Source organism: Fulvia fulva, chromosome 5, assembly GCF_020509005.1.
Source record: "Fulvia fulva chromosome 5, complete sequence".
In the NCBI taxonomy this organism is placed as follows: domain Eukaryota; kingdom Fungi; phylum Ascomycota; class Dothideomycetes; order Mycosphaerellales; family Mycosphaerellaceae; genus Fulvia; species Fulvia fulva.
Genome location: NC_063016.1, coordinates 4614017 through 4639557, shown reverse-complemented (window position 1 = coordinate 4639557; position 25541 = coordinate 4614017). Strand labels below are relative to the sequence as shown.

At 53.0% G+C, this 25541-nt stretch overlaps 6 protein-coding genes across 6 annotated transcripts; 3 read left to right on the top strand and 3 right to left on the bottom strand.

Annotated features, from left to right (window-relative positions):
* Positions 1–294: 294 nt before the first annotated feature.
* Positions 295–2925, bottom strand: CLAFUR5_06389 (GTPase-binding protein rid1; the record flags this gene model as incomplete). Its single annotated transcript, XM_047905537.1, has 1 exon — positions 295–2925. One exon carries the CDS (start codon positions 2923–2925, stop codon positions 295–297), a length of 2631 nt encoding a protein of 876 aa, XP_047762562.1.
* A 727-nt stretch (positions 2926–3652) lies between these two features.
* On the top strand, positions 3653–5146 carry CLAFUR5_06388 (Calcium uniporter protein 6, mitochondrial; the record flags this gene model as incomplete). The annotated part of the gene is made up of 1 exon (XM_047905536.1): positions 3653–5146. One exon carries the CDS (start codon positions 3653–3655, stop codon positions 5144–5146), a length of 1494 nt encoding a protein of 497 aa, XP_047762563.1.
* Positions 5147–5750: 604 nt separating this feature from the next.
* CLAFUR5_06387 (Cytochrome P450 monooxygenase tropD) lies at positions 5751–7358 on the top strand (the record flags this gene model as incomplete). Its single annotated transcript, XM_047905535.1, has 3 exons — positions 5751–6829; positions 6893–7205; positions 7266–7358. The coding sequence occupies 3 exons, from the start codon at positions 5751–5753 to the stop codon at positions 7356–7358; spliced, it is 1485 nt and encodes a 494-aa protein (XP_047761921.1).
* Positions 7359–9201: 1843 nt separating this feature from the next.
* Positions 9202–10182, top strand: CLAFUR5_06386 (2-oxoglutarate-dependent dioxygenase; the record flags this gene model as incomplete). Its single annotated transcript, XM_047905534.1, has 1 exon — positions 9202–10182. The coding sequence occupies one exon, from the start codon at positions 9202–9204 to the stop codon at positions 10180–10182; it is 981 nt and encodes a 326-aa protein (XP_047761926.1).
* A 664-nt stretch (positions 10183–10846) lies between these two features.
* On the bottom strand, positions 10847–15443 carry CLAFUR5_06385 (ABC multidrug transporter atrB; the record flags this gene model as incomplete). Its single annotated transcript, XM_047905533.1, has 8 exons — positions 10847–11355; positions 11413–11658; positions 11708–12576; positions 12631–13137; positions 13192–13440; positions 13497–14313; positions 14363–15036; positions 15088–15443. The coding sequence occupies 8 exons, from the start codon at positions 15441–15443 to the stop codon at positions 10847–10849; spliced, it is 4227 nt and encodes a 1408-aa protein (XP_047761602.1).
* A 1284-nt stretch (positions 15444–16727) lies between these two features.
* CLAFUR5_06384 (Beige 1) lies at positions 16728–24590 on the bottom strand (the record flags this gene model as incomplete). The annotated part of the gene is made up of 4 exons (XM_047905532.1): positions 16728–18243; positions 18401–20649; positions 20771–20994; positions 21113–24590. 4 exons carry the CDS (start codon positions 24588–24590, stop codon positions 16728–16730), a joined length of 7467 nt encoding a protein of 2488 aa, XP_047761603.1.
* Positions 24591–25541: the final 951 nt, after the last annotated feature.

Genomic DNA, 25541 nt, shown 5'->3' with positions numbered 1-25541 from the left:
TGAGCATTAGCATACACGCCGTGAGTCAAGAGGGTTCATAGCCTGAGTATGGACATATGCTATTCGTGTACATCATGAAGATGCTACTAGTAGTGCTGTGAAACATCTATTATGCCCATCATCATCAACCACACCCACACAAGCTTGACTCCAAGAATGCAGACTCTGCCACCAACACCCAACAACGCTGTCCAAGTACGAAATGAGGAAAAAGGGAACAAGAGCCCAAATATCAACACCGAAAGTCATCATAACCATCAAGTCGAGTCAAGTCGACCATGCATCATCACTCACTCACCCCAACCACCCCTCATCATCCTTCGAGTTCGTCTTCGACAACTTAAGTCCAAGATCCAACTTCGGAGCTTCAAGCAAGGGCGCATCCAGCTGAGGCGGCTTCTCCTGCTTCTTCTTCGGACTCTTCTTCGGGCTGGCCTTCATCGCGTGCTCTTTCACTTCTTCATCCGTGGGACCCTCCCTCACGAATCTAGTGTCGCAGCCATCCTCTGCTGCGGCTGCGACCCATGCGCGGAGGCCATCGTGGACACCGGAGTAGAATTTCTCTTTGCAGGTGCGCATCACGGCGCCCATGACTTTTTCGAAGCCTGATGCTTGGAGTTCCTCCCGGAGGGTGTAGCGCGCTTCTGTTGTGGGCAGGGAGGCGATCAAGCCGTTCAACAGGTCGAGGTGCGCGGTCAGATAAGTCGTGGCGTCCCATTCGACTCCACCGATGTATGGAGCTGCCGGTACTGGCGGTCGAGACCCTGGGAAGTGACGTTGCGTATATGTCGCTTGCAGGGCCTTCGCTCGGTCTTCGTCGTTAGCGTTGACGTTGCTGTGAGAACTGCTGGGCTTTGGTAGCGGCACAACGTTGAGGTGGTGTAGGAAGATCCAGAAGACCTCCTTGGTCACGTTTGACACTTCCCGGCACCAGAGCTTATATGGTCGAGGGATCCGCATGCCCAGAACAAAGTCCACAGGCCGTGCTTCCTCTGGCTTCTGTTGCTCGCCGAGGAAAGCGAGTATCCTTCGAGCGCGAGTTTCGAGGTCTGCGGGTGATCCTCCCGCCGTTGCAGCAGACAGGTAGTTGAAGAGCACGTTGATGATGACGGTCCGGGTCGTGTACTCGGCCGGCCCTTTCTTTTCCTCATCGAACAGCATTGCGAGCAGAGCTGGGAATAAGTCATCTGCGACCTTGTTGAGCTCAGCCAAGGCACGTTCCGTCGTACACAATCCCTTCAGACACAGCAAAGTCTCGTGGAGCAGCTGGTCTTCGTGATCTTCCCTCCACTCGACCTCCATTGTCCTATGCAACAATGCCACGATCTCGGCCATTCCGCCTTGCGAGATGAAGCTGTCGACCCAAGCCACTGTCTCATTGCGAAGCAGTATTCGCAGCTTGTGCAACCGTCCGACCTCGATTTTTGTTGGATCGGTGTTCTTGTGGAGATATGATATGTAGTCGACAGGAAGGGCTGGAGCTCCGCTCCTGAAGCCACAAGATCCAGTTGGCGTAGTCGGGCCTGTGTGCTGACCCACTATTGGAGTATCCTTTGGTATGTCAATCGACATTGGTCTGGATTTACTCTGCGCGCGCGCCCTTTTCGACGGGGACTCGCTCTTGTTCTTCTTGTCGCCTCTGGAGAATGTGAACGTTCGGCTGCGTGTCCGCGATCGTTTGGTAGACTTGCCGTCGTCTTCCTCTTTCTTCTCCGCGGGAGCCTCCGTGATAACGGCTGATGACTTGGATTTTTCCAGATCACCAGTGAGTGTGCCAGGAGGCGTGCTGCCCTTTGAGCCTTCGTCCTGCTTGATGAAGTCTGTCTTGACTCGAAGCGTCAGTGTTCGCATCTTCTGTCGCATGGGCTCCGGGATATTTCGAGCATCGAGTACTGCCTCAAAGGCGGCGTCTACCGCTTTTGGATCGAGTGGTGCTTCTGCCTTCTGGGTCTCTGCGTGAGGATCCTTCGTCTTAGCAGAGAATGCCGCCGCCAGTGCTGCTACCCTCCCCCCTCTTTTGTTGATGTCCAGCTTCTCTTTCGCCGGCGCCTGCTCTGTGCTGCTTCCACTCGCCTTGCGGTGAGTGTCTCGGCCGAGTAGTCTTGACTGCTCCATTGACACTCTGCCCGGCAGAATCGGCATATCCTTCTCGCTGATGGCTTGCGATCTTCTCTTCTCGTCTGTGCTCGATCGCCCACTGATCTTCCTGCTGATGACATTCATGAAGCTATCGGATGTTGGCAGGTAGGTGCTATGCGGTCGATCGCGACTGAGGGTGGGCCTCAATTCGGGCTGGTCGAGGGTGCCATTGAAGTTGCGCTGTTTGCTCGGGGAGTATTCCTTGGGCGTGTACTTTGCGATCTCGTCCTTGACATTCTTTGGTGACCGGTTACCCTTTCCACGACTGTCAGGACGACGGCGACTATCAGGTCGAGAGGAGTTCGAGTTGGGCTGGGAAGAGAATTGTGCCCATATCGGCGTCTCGGGTGCTGGGGTAGCAGATACTGGCGGAGTCGTGTTCTCTTTGTCGGTCGGTACCTGCTTGGACAGATCTTTGCTGGACCTGTTCATCTTGGCAAAGACGGCGGCGAGGTTCGTGGATGACTTGGACTTCTTAGGCGCATCTTTGCCATCTTTCGACGTTGTGGGTATGGTGACGGCCTTGGGATTGTCCTCGTTGCTTCTGCCCTTCTTCGATGGTGACGATGGCGGTGACTGCACATTCCCTGCTCGTTCTCGCAGTCCGCCTCTGCTGCTGGTATGTGACTGATCAGTGGGGAGCGGCTTCATCCTCGCGTCACATTGGGCATTAGCCGGTGAAGGCTCGGGTGAAGCTGGTCGAGACTTGGGCGAGACCAGCGATCTGAAGATGCCCGTCTTGGAGCTGGCATTGCGTCGGTGCTGGGGGCGCGGCTGGACGTCCATGGCCAATAGTGCCTCTGGGAAGCAAGCAAGTAACTTGATGCTGCAAAAGCAAAGACGGCAGTGTGTCTCTCCAAGTGTATACTACACAAGCGTTGCTATTGTGCTAGCTTCATGCATGCAGGCATGACGAGGGCGAGAAGTGCATATGGGCATGTTGATGGCGACGCGAGAAAGTTCATCTCCACAGCAACGACCCTCCGCGAAATCCACACGACAACTCGCCCATGTTTCACCCTCGCCGACTTCCAACATCACCTGGAACAACGGTGTGTACTCTCGCGCTTTCGGGGTGTGCTGCCGCCCATGATCAGACACACACACACACGCTTGAGACCTGGTGTTCGAATCATTACAACACTGTCTGCCACGATCATGTACGACACGCTGCAAGCAACTACCCTTACCATATGATAGGCCTATCTACACACATCAAGTAACACGCCGCAGGCCTCGAAAGAAGCAAGAACAGTCAATCATGATGCTCGTCGCCAATCACATGTCGCTGATCCCTGTCCTGATCATCTGCGCCATGATGTCAGCTGGGCGTCGCGATGTGAATCTTGGAAGGACGTCCCCTGTCGCATCGTGTGCCTTCCATCGACGTTGTTCCTGTTCCTGTATCACTTTCGCTCGTGTTTGTCTTTGTGCTTCCTCTTGGTACGGAGAGAGCAGGGTGCAACAGTCGTTCTCTGTGGGGTCGCCAATACCTACCCCTACCTATAATACCATGGAACCATTGCTATCGCGCCTGATCGTCCAAGCAGCACCTCGAGCCAGCATTTCACATAAGACATCTTGGACAGCGACATGTCGCGTGCCTACTGCATACACGAACCACACCACATCGCCTCGATCTTTTACCACATGTCCTGCACGCCGGCTGCCTAAGGAGCGGAAACATTTCGATACGCAATCGGCGCCAGACAGCTCCTACTCCAAGCCTGCCGGGGACTTGTCGCAAAAGGTGGGCGAAGAGGAGAAGGATCATTTCGACCGTGTGGAAGAGCAGAGCAAAAGACTCCAGACCAAGTCGCCATGGATGCACGAGGGCAGCGATGTCGCGCCGGTGTCGAGAATGCGCAGTGCTGGAGCAATGACCAAGGGCAAGCTGTTGACCACCCCTTCACGCATGTTGAAGCTCATCCTGCCCATGACCACGCGCGACTTGAACCGAGATCGGAAAGATGTCGAGCCGTTGGCCCTACTGGTCCACCCTCAGCAGCCATTGTCGTACCTTGAACGCCTGATACAAAGTGAGCTGCCTTTCATGTGGGATGAAAAGAAGGGTCGCGAGAGAGCACCAGAGATCGTCTTTCGTGCTCAAGATAGCATGGAAGAGGACACCGGGAAGGATGCCAAAGAAGATGAGCTCGCGGAGAAGAAAGATGAGGGGCTCGACGGGGCGCAAGAAGAAATGGTCGATGGCAAGCGCGAACGTACGGGCAAAATCAAGGGCCGTGATCCGAAGGAACAAGATGTCGGCACAGCGCGACTTCGCGACGATCCCGGACAGGAGGACGAGCCGGAAGATCACTTTAACTTTGTGAGATGGAGTCCGAGCACTGAGATTGGCGACTTCATAAGAGATGCTGCCCGAGGCAAGGAGTTCGCAGTGGATATCGAAGGTGCTCCTGAGCCCATCTATGTCGGTGTACCGTCGTTCAAGGATCGCACCTACTACCTCCGCATGAGGCTGCAAAAGATATCGAAGCAAATCTCATCGATGACACGCCTCAAGGAGGAATGCGACGAGCTAGCGCATCGTGGCGCGAAGCGGGTGGCAGGCTTGGGCTTTGCTGGTCTGCTGAGTTGGTGGGGAGTCGTCTACTATCTGACCTTCCAGACTGAGCTGGGCTGGGATGTGATGGAACCCGTAACCTACCTCGTCGGACTGTCTGGTCTTATTGGCGGTTACATGTGGTTCCTCTACCACAATCGCGAAGTCTCGTATCGAAGCGCCATGAATTATACCGTATCCAGGCGCCAGAGTAGGCTGTACAACGCGAAAGGCTTCAATCTGCCGCAGTGGGAGATACTGATTGAAGAGGGCAATCGACTTAGAAGGGAGATTAAGCTGATCTCGGATGAGTACGATGTTGAGTGGGACGAGACCCAAGATGAGGGCGATGAGAAGGTCAGGGAGGCTCTACGTAAGGAAAGGAAGAAGGCCGAGGCTAAGAAAGACAAAGCGGACGAGAAGGAGAAGGAGGGTGATGATTGATCTGCTGATTCTTCACAGCGAACGCTCGGCTGGCCTATTGATTTGGACATTGATTGCATTTATGGAGCGTTCTGCAAAGCGAGGCGTTGCTGGTGAGGGTACAGTGCGACCTATACGTACTTCAGCAATGTACAGTCTATCAAACTCAACGGCACTCGCAGATTCGCGATTACCTGGGATCAATCTGGATAGGCAGCCCCTGATGCTTATTGTGTCGACTCACTTGGCCATAAAGCTCGCACCCAGCAAGAAGTTTATACAAGTGTTTGGTAACCTAGGTTGACGCGGACACTACTACAAACCCTAGATTGACCTTAGGTATTACATCCTCCAGCAATGCCCTTTCCGTCCATCCGGGCGCAAGATGACTGCTATCACACCGATGATTGGTCTCGATGCCCTTGAAAGATTTGCTTCTTCGCTGAACTCTGCGGTCAATGACATCGGCGCATGGGGTGCCTTACGCACATCCTTCTCATCCTGGAGGAGCTGGAGTAACGACTTGATCTGAACATTGTGGAGTCAGACTTGATGAAGCACCATAACTAACACTTGTGTAACGTCTTGATACCGAATAGAAAACAGTCCTGGTGACACTGCCAATATGGCAACTTCCATCATCCAGACGCCTCAAGGACTGCTATTCGCAGCTCTCGCCATACTCACAGCCGCACTTCTGTACGCACAGGTCAAAAGCTATGCGCGACTACGACACATTCCCGGACCTCTACTGGCATCGCTAACAGACCTCTGGTCAGCAACAAAAGTATGGCGCGGTGCCCACCATTGCGAGATTGTCCACGAACTACATCAAAAATACGGCCCTATCGTCCGCTTTGGCCCGAACAGAGTCAGCTTCGCGAATCCAGATACCATACCACAGATCTACGGAACGGGCCAAGTCTTCCCCAAAGCTAGTTCATACAACCCCATGAGAACTTTAGCGAACGGCAAGGAGATCATGAGTTTAGTCACAATCTCCGACGAGAAGAAAGTGACAAGTCTCAAGCGCCACATCAGTGCCGGCTTCTCTCAGTCCACATGGTTAAAGCAGGAGGCTCAAATCGACGGAACCCTCAAAATCCTCATAACCCAACTACGAGCGCGAGCTGGACAGGAAGTACCGTTGAACACATGGCTAAGCTTCTGGTCCTTCGACACCTTGACAGAACTCGCCTTCAGCGAAAGCCGTGGCTTCCTCACCGCCGGACGGGATCTCGATGGTATTTGCCCTTCTGGCCACCAACGCTTCGCACATTGGAGGCTTTGGGCTTCGTTGCCGGGGTGGGAAGCGGTCATCTATAAGAACTGGATCGTAACCCGGATCCAGCGCGCCACCGGGCCATTGGCGCAATTAGCAATTCGACGCATTCAGCAGCGAAAGGCAGAGGATAAAGCAGGAGGTGGTGGGAAAGATTTGCTAGGACGGTATCTCGCTGCTAGTCAAGAGGCGCCCGAGGCTGTGGCGCCTGCTGATGTGCTGGGTCTGACAATTTCGACGATTCATGCTGGGTCGGAGACGACGGCTATGACGAGTTCGGCGACTTTGGTGTATTTACTATGGAACCCAGCTACTTTGGCGCGGCTGGAGGAGGAAGTGCTAGGTGCTGGTCTGAGCTTCCCACCGAGGTTCGCGGAGGTGGATAAACTGGTGTATTTGGACGCTGTGATCAGGGAGGGGATGTGAGTAGCCTGAATCCCCGCTTGTCATCATGGGCGTTTTATACTAACAGCCGTGACCTCCAGGCGGCTGTTCGTCAACCCCAACTGCGTAGAGCGCACCATCACTCCACCAGGAGCAGAGATCGGGGGCGTCTACCTCCCAGCAGGCACGGGCGTCTCCATCTCCGAGCTCGACACAACCCGCGATCCAGCTGTATACGGTGCAGACCCTCACAGCTTCAAGCCCGAGCGATGGCTTAATGTCGACAAAACGAAGTGGGCAGAGATGAACAGGGTTTCGTTTGGGTTCAGCTATGGCAGGAGGGAGTGTATTGGGAAACATCTTGCGAGGATGGAGATGAAGAAGTTGTTGGCGTCGTTGATTTTGAGTTTTAAGGTATGCTCAGGCCTGTTGTGACGTTGAGTTTTTGGGGCTTTGCTGACTTGGTTTTGTAAGATTGTGCCTACGAAGCCGGTGCAGATGTGGATGGAGTCGAGTCTGGGTCAGACCAGGCTTGATGTGAGGCTAGAGCCTCGCGTTCCGTTGTGAGACGAGGGTTTCTGCAGCAAGTCATTGGCTTTTACCTGGCAGTCTACCAAGCTCCTCCTCAATCCTCGCGAACCGTCGACTTGAACTTCGCCATAGTGCTACGATGCAGCCCATGCAAATTCTGAAAGCACATGATTATCGGCCGCCACTTGTAGGAATTGGTTCTGTTCTCCCTGTTCTGTATCTTGACATCTTCCATGACATAAAATATGAGATTCGAAAGCAACATTCTGAATCCAACGACTAAACCTTGAAGCAATTATGGAGGGTGCGGCTTGAATCGCTGTGCTGATTAAGCGTAGCGACCGAGCGCTAGCCACACCGGAGTACGAGCTTGCGAGTACGTAGGTGAGGCGTCAGCGAGGGAGTGAAGCTCTATACCAGCCCTCAACTAGCCTTGGCGCCCGCTCTGATTGGTCAACTTTCAAGTTTCAGGGTCACGTGACCTACCGCACTGTGCCTGTTGGCGAACTCGCAAACATATACTCGTCGCTAACGCCTATGTCGTCGTATAATAAGCACTGTACGTCGGGTAGCGGATCGCACGCTACTTTGCAGTCTAGAAGGGTTGGTAGAGAGCTCCACTCCGCTACGCTTACCTTTGGAGGTTCACAACCGCCAACAGCACATCTTTTGCTAATGTTTGGACCAACGCAACGCATCAAACCGTCCGAGTGGCCAGAGCCGCAAGCAGACAACAGTCGCGCTAAATTTGATCAAATGATGTCATTGAATCTCGTTGAATGATTACAAACATTACAACTGCTCCTAACTGCAGAAATCCTCCGCCGCTTTTATAGTCTTTTGCCTACTTGTACAGGTTGTATGCCACATCATCCAACACGAGCGCGTTCAATGCCTCGCCGGTCGTCGACTCAAGCTGGACGATCTCGATGCGCTGGATGCCCTGAGGGCCAAAGTAATCGATAACCTACGGGTTCTTAGTATACGGCTCTAGCCTTCATATCCTTGATCACGTGGCCTCCAGAGGTTAGCCGTAGATTATTGGATTTTAGGTGAGAAACAACCTCCAGAAAGCAGGTTATTTGATTATTAGGATAGAGCTGCTTTTTCGAGATAGCGAGCAGCGAGTAGCGAGATAATCGAATAATCTGATAGATTATGGGGTCCTCGAGGTATACGCACAGGTTCTCATAATCGAAAATCAATAATCGCCAGAGAGTATAGCAGATTATCAGGTTAATCGCGATGACGTATACACGGCCTGAGCAACGCATTGCACTTCTTGAGCTTGAGCACGTTCGATCAGAGGATCATGGCAAACTCATGGCAAACGGGGAGGACTCCGCCCGTGCCGCTGTGTTGAAGTGGACGATGTGCGACATGTTGGAGCCCGCGAGGCAGTCAAATCTATAAGTAAAGTCCGTAAACACGACATCCCCAATTGGTCGGCTTGATCGAGCAGACGTCGATGTACGATGTCGTGAAACGTAGGAGGTAGTATGGTGTTCGAGGAGGAAAAGGAGGAGGCAACGTTGGAAAGTGAAGGCACTTGGGCTCTAGGGCTTCGGCTGAATCGGACCGACCTCCGCCAAGCTCAAGATTGTGTGAAACGGCCCTCGGGCCTGCGTTCACGACGTTATCTTTTCCCCTTCTTCTCCATCGCCCTCTTGGCTCACCACCACTACTGTACATTAGTTATTGGCAGCTCAATGGCGACCAGTTCTCGGAGTCATACGGTCGACCTTGCGATCTGATCAGTGCTACAATGTCGAGACGACTCCAAACCTTGATCACGCCATTGCACGTTCTCCACCGTCCTCTGCCCTTTCCCTCGGTCATGCATAAAGACATGTAGTCCATCACAATCACATTGCAAGTCATGACGGACACCGAATCCAACATACCAGTCGTCGACCTGTCATGGGCGTCAGACCCTGTCAAAAAGCAAGCACTGCTCAAACAGTTACGCGCCGCATTATTTGACGTCGGCTTCCTGTACATCATCAATCATGGCGTGGCGAAGTCCACGACAGATCAGCTCGCAAGCTTACTTCCACATCTATTCGCTCTTCGGCATACCAAGAAAGCCGCCTGGAGCAAAACCAACAGTCCCCATTTCCTTGGCTACAGTGGTTTCGCAGAGGAGACTACCCTTGGAAGACAAGATCTCAGAGAACAGTTTGATTTCGCCACTGAGCTTCCCGTAGTCTACAACGAGCGCAAAGATATCGGGACCAATGCCCATCAGACTGACACGGGCTCAAGCAATGGCACAACGTGTCACCGCGACCTCAGCAAGCTGTATTGGCGCCTACGAGGACCAAATCAATGGCCATCGGAAGAAGACGTCCCAGGATTTCGTGAGGCCTTGACAAATTACCACGACGCATTACAAGCCCTGTCTTGCCGCTTCGTCAACTTGATCGAGGAGGCTTTCAACATTCCCGTTGGCACATTCGACCACTTCTTTGGTCTGCCAAGCCAGAGTAATCCTACATCCGTCGACGCACCGAAGAGGTCTTTTCTGCCGCCTCAACACCGAATCAAGCTCTGTCGCTACCCACCCGCGGATCCTCAAAGCAATGGTGGTCAAGGTGTTGGCGCTCACAAGGACTCCTCCGGCTGGTTGACATTTCTGTATCAGGTCGGCAATGAGCCCGGCCTTGAGGTGCTTTCATCGTCAGGTCATTGGCTTCCAGTGAAGCCCATTGAGGGATGCTTCGTTGTCAATGTTGGTAATGCTTTCGAGGCTGCGACCGAGGGTACTGTGAAGGCCACGATCCACAGAGTCATCGCGCCGGCCCAAGCAGTAATGTTCGGTACTCCATCCCATTCTTTCAAGGGCTCCCTCTTGACATGACCGTGACGGAAGTGCGGGAATTTATCCCAGAGAACGTGCGACGCATGAGAAGCGAAGAGAGCAGAGTCAACGATCCAACGTCGAGCTTCCTTGATCCAAGGTGGGACAGTCTAGGTGAGAGCCAACTGCGAAAGTGGATCCGAAGCCACCGAGGAGTAGCTTTACAGCACTATGGGCGGAAGACTGTCGACTGGTATACGGCAACGGACTGAAGCAAGCAAGTGGCGAAATTGTCTTGGGAACAATGCCTTCGCTCTCAAAAATAATTATGCGAGAAGCTTTGCATGCCTTGCAGCACATACGACCTGGCTGCAACCACGAACAGATCTCCTGGAAGATGAACCCCAAGGACTAGTGCGACTCGCGTGTATTGAACAGACATCCAACCTCGAAGCAGTAGCGGACATCATGAGAAATGGAGGACCATGTCCGCTTGACTTGCCGCATCCAAAAACGTCGTTCAACCTGTCTACAAGTGTACTCGTATACAATCGAGCATCTTCATCCTGGTGCAGACTCTATATGAGAGTCGTGATACCAGCCGACCGTGGAAATATCGGCACATTCCAACCACGATGATGCAAAAATTTGACACATATCTAACGTAACTCGGGTATTGCACATTCTATGTCTATACACACTACCATTACTCCTTCATACCACTTTACGCCGCCTTTTTGGTCTTCTTAGTCCTCAATTTCATTAGGAGATACACAAGCCCGTAGCTCGAGACACAGAACAGTGCCACAATGCCCACATTTCTCCAACCATAGTAGTGCTCCTTCAGGTTGAGAGTGCGGAGATAATCCGCGCCTGTCGCATACTGGCAGACCTGGCATCCAGCAATGGCCGATGGGTTCAATAGATTCGCACCAGAGCCGGCCGCACTCAGGTACGGGGCCAGATAATCTGCACAGGTCTGGTTGCCCACTGGGTCAAACACAGCGAGCTCGGAATCTTTGCAGCTGACTTCGATGTCCCAAGTAGTGAAGACAAGCAATGATCCGACCAGATAGTTGAATGGATTGATCCAATAGAGCCAGTATTTCCAGAAATCGACGATTTGAGAGTAAGGGACCAATACGCCGGAGAAGCCGACGAGGGTGAAGATGACCAAGGGATTTGCCAGTGATGCAGCTACAGCGTTCGGAGCATATGCGGCGACGAATTGTCCTGTAATAAGCATGTCAGTGCTTGTCTTTCGATGGAGGTGCTGGGAAGGATGCTTACCGATGCCCGTGTACAAGAACTCATACAAGAGCATGACGAAGAACACAGCACCTGCTTTGCTCGACGCCGTGGGCAGTCCTACTGTGTAGTAGAAGCAGAAGAAGTACTGGATGACACAAATGACCAGATACGGCAGTTCCGACACGATCAAAGCCGTGACGAATGCCTTCCAGCTGTACATCTTGGACTTCTTCTCGCGGGCATCGTAGATGTCACGCTTTTCGATGAACAACGGCTGGAGTTGCGCTGTGTCTAGTCAGTGTCCATTTCTATTCCTTCGAGAAGGCGTACATACCAATCACACCTGGTGCGACAAAGATGAAGTTAAACAGCGCGAACATGCGCAGCTGCAGATCTCCTACACTGTCGTCCAGCATATAGAAGGAGAAGCCAGTGAACAGTCCAGTAATGATGTGAAGCATGAACTTGTTGTTGACATAGCCAGTGTTACGCCACAGAGCTTTGTTGGCGCGGGTAGTGACGATTTTGATCTGATCCCATAAAGGCATCGCAAACTCAGAATCTCCGTCAATCATCGAACACTGGGAAACGGTTCGCTTGGTTTCGTTGACGATCTCATCCAGATGGTGCAGCATCTGACTGTACTCTCTTGAGCCCTTCCAGATTCCACTCCAGTCTTGAGTCGTGTCAGAAACGACGTCGATCATATGTTCCGCTGGGTTCTTTCCTGGTGGGCAGGGTGCTCCATGATTGGCAAAGTACTTTCGAATCGTGGCTGCATCTTTACCGATATCGCCAAAGTACACTGTGTTTCCACCTTTGGCCAGAAGTAGCAAATTGTCGAACTCGGCAAAAAGTTGTGCACTTGGCTGATGAATAGTGACGAGAATAGCTTGTCCGGCGGCCGCCAGCTTCTTGAGGAATCGAATGGTGTTGAAGGCTGCCTGACCATCAAGTCCAGAAGTTGGCTCGTCAAGGAAGATGAGGACGCTTGGTTTTGCCACCAATTCAACTCCGATCGTCACGCGCTTTCTCTGCTCAATTGAAAGACCAGCTCCACCAGGTGTGCCGATCAGACAGTCTTCGATGTCTTCCATCTCCAGAAGCTCAATTATGACATCGACATATTTCAGCTTGTCTGCTTTCGAAGTTGTGCGAGATTGGCGAAGCAGGGCGGAGAACTCCAGGGCTTCCCTTACAGTTCTGGAATTCGTTATCAGCAAGTATCTTCATGTTGGACATCTCTCCAATACTTACGTTAGGGACTCGTGAACGTCAAGCTGCTCGCAGTAGCCAGCAGATCGCTGGAAGCTAACACCCAGCTCCTTTCCATCCACGAGAACAGAGCCAGTAATTGTGCCCTCAGTCTTACGTTGAGCCAGAACATCCAGGAGAGTCGTCTTTCCTGCTCCAGATGAACCCATTAATGCGCCTAGCATGCCTGGCTTTACCCAACCGTGGACATTGTTGAGAAGTACCCGCGGTCCTCGAGGGGTCTGGACTGTGTAAGTGACGTTCTGCCATGTGAATGTCGATGTATTGCGAATGAGGCCATCAGAATCGGAATCGTTGCCTTCGGTGTCGGAGTTCGAGCTTGACTGTGGCATGACTTTCTCGTTGATGCCGGACTCTTCGTCAGAGAACCCTCGTGCTATCTTATTAGCTCGCTCTCGCGGGATCAGTGCGACGCCGGTCTGAGTTTGATCAACAGGTTGCATAGAAGTAAATAAGATGGTCAGTCCGACGTAGAAAGCCCACCAGACCCTGCAGACGTGTGAGCTATTGTATTCCGACAAGCGAGAATGTCACTTAGCTCACCATACGATGCCAATGTTCCTCCACATATCTCCGTGGCTATACCGCACACTGTCGAGATAGTCGTCGCCTAGGACGAAAGCAGCCCCTGGTGCAGCGCCGCGGACGCCGGTGCAAGCCTGATTTGAGATGGAGCCATACCCGGGGCCGCTTGGAACAAGATTGGATCCAACGCAGTCGATGACTTGACCGTGCAATTCATTTGACAGCAGCGCATTGAAGGCATACGAGAATGGGTCAATCCAGTAAATCCTGTCTCCGGTCAGTAAAAGCTTCACTTCCACGTAACGATTTTCTGGCACACTTACCAGACAAACCAGTTTCCCATGTCCGGCTTCGGGATCATGTATCCGGCGTACAGCAGTGTGGCCAATATGATGACGCCTGATATCTTGCTGGCATCATCAAATGTCTTGAAGCCAGCAGCCAGGGCCCGGAAGAGTGCCGTGATCGCGAACGTACAGCTCAGGACCGCAAACCAGAAGATGAAGAATACATCCGCTTCTCTCGTGAGTCTAGACAAGAAGTAGGCGACCAAGCTGAATGCAGAGACTTGGCAAAGAATAATGGGGATATCAGTCACGACCTGTGCCAAGACCCAGGCCGCTGGATGATGGAATGAGAACCCTCTGTGTTTCGCGAGTACTGGTCGACCGACGAAGGAGTCTGTGACCTCAGACTGTGCGATCATTGCGTTGAAGAACAATGTGACGAAGATGATTCCAGCTTTACTGAGGAGACCAGATGAGTCGGCCGGGGCATTGTAGAATAGTGATCCGGCACAGAAGGCTTGGATCAGATTGGATACTTGCTTCACAATCAGATTTGTCTTGTCGCCCCAGAGGATCTGGAACTGCCTCTTAGTAGCGGCACTGAGTTGAATAGCGAACGAAGCTGTAGCCGAAGAACGAGATGTCAGGAAGTCCGGGTGCTTCTCGTACGCAGCAGCTTCTTGGAACTCCTTCGTGTGATTTGCTGCGATCTGCGTGGTGGGATAGTCGTATTCTGTCTCCATCAGAGGTCGTATATTTGAGGCCTGATAGGCTTCCAGCACTGCATCGGCTGTCCTGGGGAAAGTGAGCTCGAAACCTTCGCGGATCCTGCGCTCGGTCGGGACTGTGATGCCTATAGCATTGTCAGTGAGTGCAAATCTCGTCGTTGATGTATCAAATACCGGTCAGGAAGTCTCCCACATTCGCTCCATCCGCACAAACAAATCCCAGGTCTTCCATGAACGGCTGTGCTGATGTTGCAGGTCCGTAGTATATCTGTTTGCCCGACTCCAGCACCAACACCTTATCGAACTGTTTGTAGATATCGTTTCCAGCTTGGTAGAGAGTAACGATTGATGCCAACCCGAAGATATCGGACAGCTTGCGAATTGCCTTGATGTATTGCAGAGCAGTGCTTGCATCGAGGCCTCTTGTTGAATTGTCCCAGCAGTACACGCTTCCACGGGTAGCAAGTGTCTCAGCAATGCTGACACGCTTTCGTTCGCCTCCAGATACTCCACGGATGTAGGCATCGCCAACTCTTGTATTGGCTGTGTGAGAGATTCCGAGCACATTAAGCAGGAAATCTCTGCTGGCTACACGAGCCTCTTCTGCTGAGGCATAATCACCAAGAGTGTGTTTGGGAGTCTTAAGCCTGGTCGCGAAGTCAATGGTCTGCTGCACCGTGAGTGTCGGCCAGAATATCTCATCCTCGGTGTTCATCACGATCTGCGCTCGATACTTTGTTGCTTCGTGGTGATCCATAGACCCATAGTGGACCTGACCTTCGATCGAGCTGTAGGCAGCGCGTCTATTGGCTAGGACTTTGAGCAAAGTAGTACAGCCGGCACCAGGTCTTGCTATCTGTCAGCCAGCTGCATGAACTACACTTCGAGGAATTGCGTACCTCCCAAGTACCAGTAGCATCTCTCCCGGCTTGACGCACCCATGCGAGTTGTCAATTATTGTTTTGGTCGACTTGGCCGCGTTGGCAACGGCTTTCTTCGCGAAAGACGGCACGAACTGAGAACCAATATTCTCGTTGAAGGATGCAGCAGCATTCACACCCTTGACAGTCAGATTCCTCCAAGTGACTCCGAGCCTTCTCGCAAGTGGTGTGCCTCCACCTGCAGTCCTTTGCACTGCAGCCACTTCTGGCATTGCGTTCCAGTCCGTTCTGTCGTCGTGGTCGGCAACCCTCTCCATTGCTTCACCAGTTGCGGGCAGGCCCTCCATGGGGCCTTTCTCCTCTGACCCGTCCATTCAGTTCTTGGTGTTGTATACCCGATGGATGCAGCAGGGATGTGGTGTAACAGGCCAAAATTGGTGATAGAAGGAGTCGTTGGCGTATCGCTGATGCGACAATGGGTGTTAGTAAGATCTAGTATTGCCAATGGAGAGTAGGCCTGGTATATATTCTCGGATTGAAAGCCACAACACTTCCGAACTGGTCCTAACACTCGTCACGGCAAGAGCGCACACCATAGGTATTACAAAGCCAAGCAGCGCTCTTGCAATGGACTACACCGTCAACGACAGGCTGAAGACTTTCTAGCGTGCGTTTGCAGGTGGGCTGTAGTTGGTCCGAATGTACCAGTGTCAGCAAAACTTCCAGGCATGTGCTTGTGCCTGTTCCAATGCGATAAGATCTGCCACCAAAACGCGGGTAAACATTCTCATGCCGTCGAAAGCCATCGTCCGTGCAGGCATACAACGATCTGGCACGGTTGCGCGGATAAGTCGTGTTCGTTCTTCTCCACCCTGATGAATGATCATGTTGAGGGCTTGAGACGGGCGCGCCCACTGCCAAGTTGCAGGCATGTGGCTGACTTGACGACGATAGTTAGTGGTGTCGGCCGTAGCTGCAGTCGCTGGGAAAAGACTGTCCGGAAGTTTGGCCGATCAGTGATCACGGGTGGGATCTTTGCTTGAGTGCCTGTCGATTACTGATCGCCAGATAGAGGTCTTGGCACTGGACTTGGGATAGCATTTCTCACAAGCACATGGCCTTCTCCACGACGGCACCCGAGATCGCGACCTCTGGAAGGTGATAGCTGTATCTAGCATCTGCCAGGGCCATTTCGCATCCTCAGCATCTCGCAAGCGTGCGGGTAAATCCTCTCACGACTAGGATCCATGGATGTGTTTGCTGTCGGAGCGGCGGATTCTCCGGCACGCTTGCGAGATGCTGAGGATGCGAAATGGCCCTGGCAGATGTTAGATGCCACGATAGTGAGATCATGGGTGCAGCGACCGATTCCAGACCCGAAATTTCGCAGCGCGCGTCTCGAAACAACGAGGGCGACTGTCGAGCGTCGGAGACTCGGAGTATGGCACGAAGGTTGATGTCAATGTTGCTGTCGGCGTCGCTTATTTCGGAGGTCGTCGCTCCCGTGATCTTGCAGTCGCGCCCTGTCGTGACGACGACCAAGAAGAGAACAATGTAGCTTGTAGATCTACACAGCTTGCGCTCCATATTTATACACTTCCGCCGTCGTCAACGTTAGTGCCCGTCCAGATATAACTTCTACTCTCGCTATTATTTCATCAGCGCCCTCTCATGCTCACGCCGCTATGCCTTACAACAGTTTCCCAACTGAACACGTTCCCCTCCTCGTCACCCGTGTAGACCGCCTTCGCAACCGGCAACACGGCCGTTATGCCTGGAGCACTCCTGTTCTTCGCCGAAAAGTGATCCCCATGGCTCATCCTCTTTACAAGCAGCAAGCACCACTTCCCGTCGCTCAGCGCCGTCAACGTCCAAATGTTTGTCAAACCGTTCGCGTGACCGGTGAAGATCAATTCCCTCTCAAGATACTCGTTAGCCCCTTCGTAGAAAGCGCAGGATAAGATGTCGTCTTCGTCTCGGTCGCAGAGTTGCTGCTCAACGAGAAGTTGGCCATTGATGGTGTATAGGAGGGCTTTCGAGCCTCTGCACAGCAAGATGTGACCGCTAGAGTTGCTGATACGTGCGGCTTGAATTGCTGGACCACCAGGTGAGAGGAGGATCCTGATGCAGTTGTAGCGGTTCAGGCCCCAGATCAGAGTCTGGCCGTCTGCAGAGGCTGAGACAAGAGTGCTGAAGACACGGCTTGCTGCCAGCACCGTTACTGCAGTACGATGCCCAAAGAGATATGTCTTCGGGTGAAGTTCGATAAGGTCCCGTGAAGTGAGGACTTTCCAGACGCCAATCGTACTGTCTTGCCCCGCAGTTATAAGCGTTTTGCTGTCTACGAACGTTGCTGCTGTGACTGGGCCCACGTGGCTGTTCTCATGGAGGCCTAGCAATCGCTTCGAGTGCTTGGAGAAGAAGCGCACGCTATGATCGGCGAAACCCCACTGCATGAAGCGGTCGCAGTCAGGTAATACGTTGAGCTGACAAGGACCGCTGGTGAGAAGCCTGTTCTGAGTAGGGGAGAAGGTGAAGTCCACGACCTTTTCGCTTATGTTAAGCACAGTGTCCGGCAATTTCGTCAAAGTCTCTGCTAACGTGTCGAGCCTTTGATCGGCTTGCTTGTCGAGCTCGCGCCAGAGATGAGGCTTTTGAAAGACCTGATGGGGGGTTTGTCCAAAGGAGTGTATTATGCCGATAGTGGCAAGTCTTTCCACTTGATCTTCGATCTTGTCCAGATCTCGAGCACCACCATAAGAGAGGTGTTGAAACACGTTCGTGGCCTCTATTGCTGCCTCGCCACGTTGCTTGAAGCCGAACACCAAGTCAATCCAGTCATGAAGGTGCTCGCTGACGTAAGGACTCTCCAGTGCCTGCCGATGTTTGGCAATAAAGATATGGGGATCCCCTTTGGCCCACTGTGGCAGACGGACATCGTTCACAGCCTCGCCCGTGACCTGTTTGGTGCCGAAATCATACTTGTTGATGTTGGTCAGGAACTCCGGTAAGTAGAAGAACTCCGGGGTCAGCTCGCGAACATCGCTCATAGTATCCTTTGATGCAGACAGCCAAGCCTTCTCGATCGAGTCGAAAAGGCGATCAGCATGGTCGAAAGCTCCGCCTTGCAATAGCAAGTATGACTGTACAAATGGCTGTAATCGAATCAAGTACCTATGAATGTCAGCAAGTACGGTTTGGAAGAGGGCCACAGCCAGCAACGTCTCAGCGAGACTGCTCGGAGCTCCGCCACGCAGCGGCAGTCTCACTGCTTCAAACGACTCTGCCGACTCGAGACGCTGCTAGCTTTGCCACGACTGGAGAAACTTACGAGCTGACAATCATAGCCGACGAATAGTGGGTCCCGTAGTGGAATGCCGGCGCATTGTGATCGCCCATTTCGGCGAACTGCTTATAGCGATCCTTGTACTCAGCCTCCCTCATAGGTGACTGACATCCCATGGGCTTGGCAAAGTCTCTATAGGACTTCGAATCGTCTAAATCGAGCTCCTCGCTGGAATAGTCGGAGAGTACCCATGGGAAGACAGGATACTGAGTGAGGTCGTTGAAAGTCCTGCCAGCCATCGTGTTGATAAGCATCAGGTACTGAAAGTTCGACATCTCGCCTCTTTGCCATCGCTTCATAGCTGTATTGGCTGGCCCGTTGTTGAAGAGGCTGTTGAACTTCGAGCCCAAGTTCTTCGGAGCCTCCTCGGGGTTGCGTAGGGTGTCGAGGCGCCAAGCGTCCTCACTGGCGAGTCCGAATGTACTGTGTACATGCGGTGCCCTCTGCACTATCGCGCTATACAGGTCGTCCCGCACTTTCGAAGACATGCAAGTCAGCAGATAGCTGCGTCCGTCTGTGAAGAAGACCTCGATAGCGACATCCCGCAGTAGAAAGCGACGCTTCGAGACGCTCAGTACTTCTGCCCAGGTCCAGTGTCGTGTCTCCTGGTCACCAATGCTGTGTTTGGTCTTGGAACTGCCAACGTCTTTGCCGGATATGAGCTGCACATAAGGGTCTCTCTCATCCGCAGGCGCCTGAGCCACGCTAATGATCTCGCCATCGGATCTCTGAAAAAAGTTGTCCTGCATGTAGAAGCACTTCTGCCCGACAACCACTAGACCTTCGCAGGCTTCAAGACCCACGATACGCGATGTGTTATAGAGCTGCTGCACTTGATCGTTGCGTTGTAAACTGGTCATGATCTTGCGGTTCTTGTCCTCAACAACACCATCTTCGTCCTCCTTGGGGTCATCGACCATCTCAAACCCGCCTTCTAAGAGCTGGGAGTTTGATACCGACTCGCTCCTTGGCCGTCCAGAGGTGCCTTGCTCCACGGATTCATTGGCACCGTCGAGATGGGTAGTGTTGGGAGCGGCTAGCATTGGGAACGATGTTCCGTCGGAGTTCCGCGAGATCTGTGTATCGATTGCGAGCTTGGCTCCGTTTGATACGCTTCGTGACGCCTTTCGCTTGGGCTGGTATTCTTGTTTGATCTCGGTCGTGTCGGGAACAATACGCAAGCGCATACGATTGACGGCTTCAGTCTCGTCCAGATGCCACCTTGAAGGCTCAATAGGCAAGAGGCCGCATGGTTGATGCAGCAGAACAGCGATCTTTGAGAAGGCGGCATAAAGATGATTCACATTCTCCTGCTGGTCTTGTAGAGCTCTCTGTAGCTTGACACGTTCCTGAGCATGCACGTTGGCCCTCCAGTGGCTTGTCGACGTCTCGTATTTGTTAATGACTTCATCTGCTGCGGACTCCTCGTTATGCCATTGCTTGAGCTTGTCTCTTCGCTTGGAAAGCCGGTGCTTGGTCGTATCCTCTGCGCTACGGTTCTCGCTCTGCACGAAGTCGTCCCAAGGCTTGCTCAGCGACTTGTGGAATAAGTTGTCGAGAACGCTGCGGGTTTGGTCCACCCAAGCTAGGAAGTCCTCATCGTCCATGGAGATCAACTTCATGAAACCAGTCGAAAGGTGGCGTTGGTCCGGGCCCATGGTTGCCGTGAGCATTGTTGCGGTCTCTGTCGGCTTCTGCACCAGCACCGTCCGCCAGAGTCTTGCCGCCGCCAATCGAACAGACTTTACTCCCGAGACGAGCTTGTGGTACAGTAGGTAGCAAATCAATTTAGTGAACAGGGTCTCCTGGTTTTCTGCGGAGAACAGGATCGTTTGCCAGTAAGTCATCTTCGTGAGGAATTCGTCGACGTGCTTCTGGTTCGCATCTTCATTCAGCTCGGAAAGCCTCCATAAGGTTGCCTTGAGGAAGACAACGCGAATCATTGTGATCGATTGGCTGCATAGCCGCACTGCCTTTTGTGATGCAACATCCGGTGCTTGAAGATGCTCCAGTATCTCGCCGGTGAAGTCGAGCAACGGCTGCGCGCCATCAATGAACCAACCTTCTGACACAGCTTCCGCCATGTGCTGGGCGTATCTCGCCAGGTTTGTCAAGACTCGTGTCTCTACGAGCAGTCGTTGGTTTAGGCGAAGGTGACTGCCTAATTGAGAAAGAGCGTTCACCAAGACGTATGATTCAAAGTAGGCTTGGTGTTCCTTGAAGCCAGGTGGTACCTACAAGCAGAAGGTGGTCAGCTCTATGCAGTGGAGCGAAGCGCGTCGTGCAACGCATGTCTCGAATCCTCCACTGTCGTCTACGCCACTGATCGGCATCTGTCACCCTCGAATTGCGTACCTTCAAGAATAGCCCTATGCCGCTGAACTTGTCTCTATAGCAGATTTGGTCAATGAATAGCGTAATCGTGAGTTCCAGAAGGCTCTCCACCAAGGAATTGGTGACATTGATTTTCAAGTTCCCACCGCTTTTCGGTGCCATAGGCGCCTTGAACTGGGCTGGAGGCACGGCCAATCGATCGCCTCCGTCGTTGATCAAAACGAAAGACGATATCCGTCGTGGGACTAGAGAACGATTAGCTACGCTTCAGCAGTACGTCGTTCTCTCGGAACGTGTTGCGAGCAGTGAAGCGTGGCACTGCACGAAGCGCTGAAATGCACGAGGCGCTTTCTTAAAACGCACCTTGCACCCTATTCGCAGCCATTGGCGACGGCGTTCGTCTGCCTTTCGCTGGGGATATACTCCGAACCGAGGGCGGTCGCTCACCCAGTGAATTTGAATGTGGTCGCATTCTGACCTGTTGCCCTCGAAACGACAATGCGTCCGATCCAGATCCAAGTTCCGTTTCCGCAGACAGTCGATCCGTCCCAGTGAGTAGGGGAAAGAGCACAAACAAGAGCTCCTGGAGGTATTTCGAGGTGATCGTAAAATCCCTGAAAGCACTACTGCGGTCGTACAGCTCACCAAGGAGCTGAATGACTGTCTTCAAGATATGAGCCTCCAGCTCATCTTGCTTCTCCTCGTCTTTGGCAACTTTTCGCATTCCAGCTTCGAGCATGGTGAAGATGACAGGCAGCATTTCCGGGTGACATATTGCCAGTGAATCATCCACAGAGAGCATTTCGACGAGGTGAAATGCTGAGAAGTCCTGCGAAAGCCAGTCCAAGGGTACATTGCGACCAAAGAGCATTGCGAAAGACAACATCCAGATCGATGTCGTCCTCCAGAAGGGCTTCAGGCGGAGTTTCAGGATCGTGAACCCGCTGTTCTTGTCGGCGAAGTTGATCTTGAACTCTGACCCTAATGCTATGAGTGCCCTGCAGGTTAAGCTCAATGTAAGCTCAATGACACGGACGTCAGTCTCAGCAAAGAGATGAAGGAGCCAACGCGTGGGAATGGCCTTATTGAAGCGCTTGGCGTTGATGCTTGATCGCTCTTCCCCGAGTATCTCGAGAACAAGTTTGAGTGTCAGGATCGCAATCTCGTACTGTGTGAGGGCAGGCTTGGTGATTGACGTGGGAGCTCCTCCGGGGGTCGATGGCCTAGATCCACGCCCGTTGCGAGCCCATGAGCCCATTTTCTGCCTCAAGCTCACGGTGCTCGCGAAACTTTTGACACCCATAGCATGCATGGCGCGGTTGTCCTGGAGGCTGTATGCCACGAACATTGCTAGGTCGCGATAAAGTGATTGTGCCGCAGTCGTGTCCAGCAGGGCTTTCATCGCCGTCATCATAAGGGGAGCAGACTCTGCTGTGACGTCCTCTGACTTGAGAGCTTCAATCAGCCTCTTGACGACCCTCATTTTCGTCAGTCTCTTATCGTTGAAGGCACTGTGTCTGTTGCCACTCGTAAAATCGACGAACTGCTTCCAGTAGATTGTCTGGCTGGCCAAGTCGCATCGCCTCCACGTATCGAAGTCGACGACTAGTACACGATATGCCATCGGGTTGATCAACAACGACTCTCCTGGGTTCGACTTGCTGTGACCAACAAAATCAAGGATGGTTTCCAGAAGCTCAGCCGGCAGGCTTTGGCGGTCTTCGAACCCAATCATTGGTGACGGTCGCCGCGTTGAAGCATGTGGAGTTGACGCAACTTCAAACCCCAGCTTCTCGCGAATGATCAATGCCAACATTCCGAAGCCATTGCCCTTTTCCATCGCTTCGCTGATGCGCCAATTATCGCGCACGCATTCAACTAGAATCTCAACGGCTTGGAGGAAACTTTTTTTAGAAGTGGCCGACTCCAATTGTTGCAGCAGAATCGGTATAGATCCACATAGCCGCCAAGTTGCGTCGTCCAGAGGTCTCGATGTCACGATGACTGGATCGCCCATGACGAGCCCAGTGCCATACGATCGAGTCACCGCTTCGTTGAGTGTGGCAACGGCCGTGTTGACTGCGACAGCTCGAACTTGTTTCGCTAGTATCTGGTACTTCTGCTGCGCTTTGTGGTCTAGCTCTACATCGTGACCGCCAAAGTTGATGTTGGGTGCATCGAAGTCGATGTGCGCGGATGGGCTCAGTCCAAGTAACATGCGCGACTCAGGCACGACTTCGCTGCCCCTGCCTTCGGTCGCTATCATAATGTCGGATCTGTCAGACCGATCGGGATGCAAGGTTTCGTTGTACCGATTGAGCTCGGAAGAAGCTCGATAGGTGAGCAGAGGACCAAGTGTATCCTGGAAGTTGCCGCTGTAACGCGGTCCAAGGCGATGATGGACGGCCACAAACTCGTCTGTCAATGGTACCTGATACAGATGAGATCCTCCGAGTGAGTACTTTGTTGTCACTTCGTTGGGTCGTGGTTTGGAGGCGACGCTGCGTGGTGTACCGAAGAAAGCCTGTACAGGCTTGAAGCGCCGCTGGGCAGCAGGCATGGAGGCAGATTGTGAGTTCGATCGTTCCAGACTTTCATCGGGAGTCTCAGGGTAGTGACACTTTCGCTGCTCGGCAAAGTTCCCATCCACGAATAGAGAGGCCATGCTTTGGTTTGGCTCAGTCGGGCTTTTGCGCTGCACGATGGCAATATGATACCACGTGGATGCCTCAAAATGGGTCGACTTGAATCGAATGCTCGGACTCGGAGCTCTCATGCTTGTTTGCAAGATCAGTTGATGGCTGTCTTTCTCCAAGTACATCATGACAAAGCACCCTTGATTCGCATCGAAGGCGCCGAAGATGGTTGTATGCGCATTCGGATCAAACTCATCAATCTTTAGCCAGACCGTCAAACTGTAGCCGATGGATGGCGGAAACGCGCCTGGCAAGCGCGGGAATTCTATGGACGAGTACCCACATAAGCTGAGATCGAACTGAATGAAAGCAGGCTCTTTCGAACTTCGGAGCAGAGTAAGTAGAGTCTCCTTGGCTGTGTCGGACGCAGCTGCGGACTTGAAGAGTCCAACAACGTCGTCCAGGCTCTGTAACCCATAACGAGCTACGCTCAGGAGCAGTCTCGTGCATGTCGGCCTCAAGGTATCATCTTGCGCTGCGGTGTCGAGGTAATGGAGGATGTCGTGGGCGATGTTGGTCCGCGACAGCGCAGAAGCATTACGCGTGCTCGTTTCACTGAGTGCTGCGAGGCTTTCCAACCATTCCACTGGCTGCTTGTGCCCGAGCACGACTCGGGTTGCACATTCACATGCTCGTGCGTGGACTATGGTCCGGTGCCTCGGGTCTGAAGCCGTATCGCCAATTTCATCCACCGCCAGCGCCAGAAGACCTTCCAGTAGAGAGGACACATGCTCCTGAGAATCAAAGGCATTGAATATCTTCCCCAGAGAGTCCCAACCGTGGAGGTGATTGCTGAAGTACCGATCGTTGCCACGGTGGCGCAGAGCAGCTGTCAGCAGTTGAAGCAGATTCCTCATCGGCGCGATGGGGTTGGTCCCAAGTTCGTGAAGTACCTGCAATGTCTTCTCAAAGCCGTGGCCATGCCGGAATGTATCCTTTGCTGATGCATTGCTGCTGGAACCTAAATCATGCCGCAGTCTCTCCGCTGTGTCTGACAAGCGGCTCAGCTCGTCAACATCCGATGTACTTTGCAAGAGTCCAAGTTGCTGAATCAAACTGGCGGTATCCGAGGACTGCTCATCGGCGTTCATGCCTCTCGAGAAGGAGCTCATGCGAGAAGCAGGCTGACCTGCCCGCAGTGCCATGGAGAACAGTGGTCAGAGCGAGACACAGCGCGTGTGCTGCCAGACAGGTGACCAGACTCGTCCATGGACGCGACTGTCTCCTGTGTAACGTCCGGCGCCTCGAAGGTCGTGCTTGCTTTGTCAACGAAGCGATGGATGGCAAGAAGTGATGTTCGTGTTTCAGCTTAGTCTCTGTTGGCTCTTGGCGTTTGTTATCTGGTGCTTTTTTGGTCCAGCAATGAGGAATGAATGTGCAGGAGCGGACTTTGTGCAAGAAGGTTCACACGATGGTGGTCTCGAGATCACGCCAAAGGAATGGTGTGTTGACTGTGTGTGTGTGATGTTGCAGCTGACAGTTGCCATGTCTCAGAGGCTTCATCATCAGCAGGCGACTCGAAGTTTGGGTGGGGCGCGCATGCAAGATGTCGTGGCGCAAGCGAGCGGCTCATTCTGTCAGCGGCCACTCTCACTCGACGGAAGCGGTGGGAAGAATGACGATAACGCAGCAGACAAGCACAGCTACAAGAATGCTACAGACCGACCATCGATATCATACGTTCGGCGAGCTAGCATCCACAACCATCACAGTGTGGGAGTGAGGCTTGAGTCGCTGTGGCGGCAGGCGCGCGCGTCATGGCGAGTGAATCGAGCTTAGGCTGAAGCTCGGACGAGCACATGATGCAGTCAGTTCCCCAGGCAGCGGCGCTGAGCCGTCAAGCCGTTTCTTATCAGCGGACAGCTCGTGGCTCCATCCAGCAGCTCTCCACTCCCGTCACCACTCACCACTCACCACTCACCACTCACCACTCACCACTCACCACTCACCACTCACCACTCACCACTCACCACTCACCACTCACCACTCACACGACCACCCGACCTTCCTCTCATCTTGCTCCTGTTCCTCTTCCTCTTGCATCAACCTTCCCATTACCCATCCCCTTATCCTGTAGCTGTGCCAGACCACGCTAC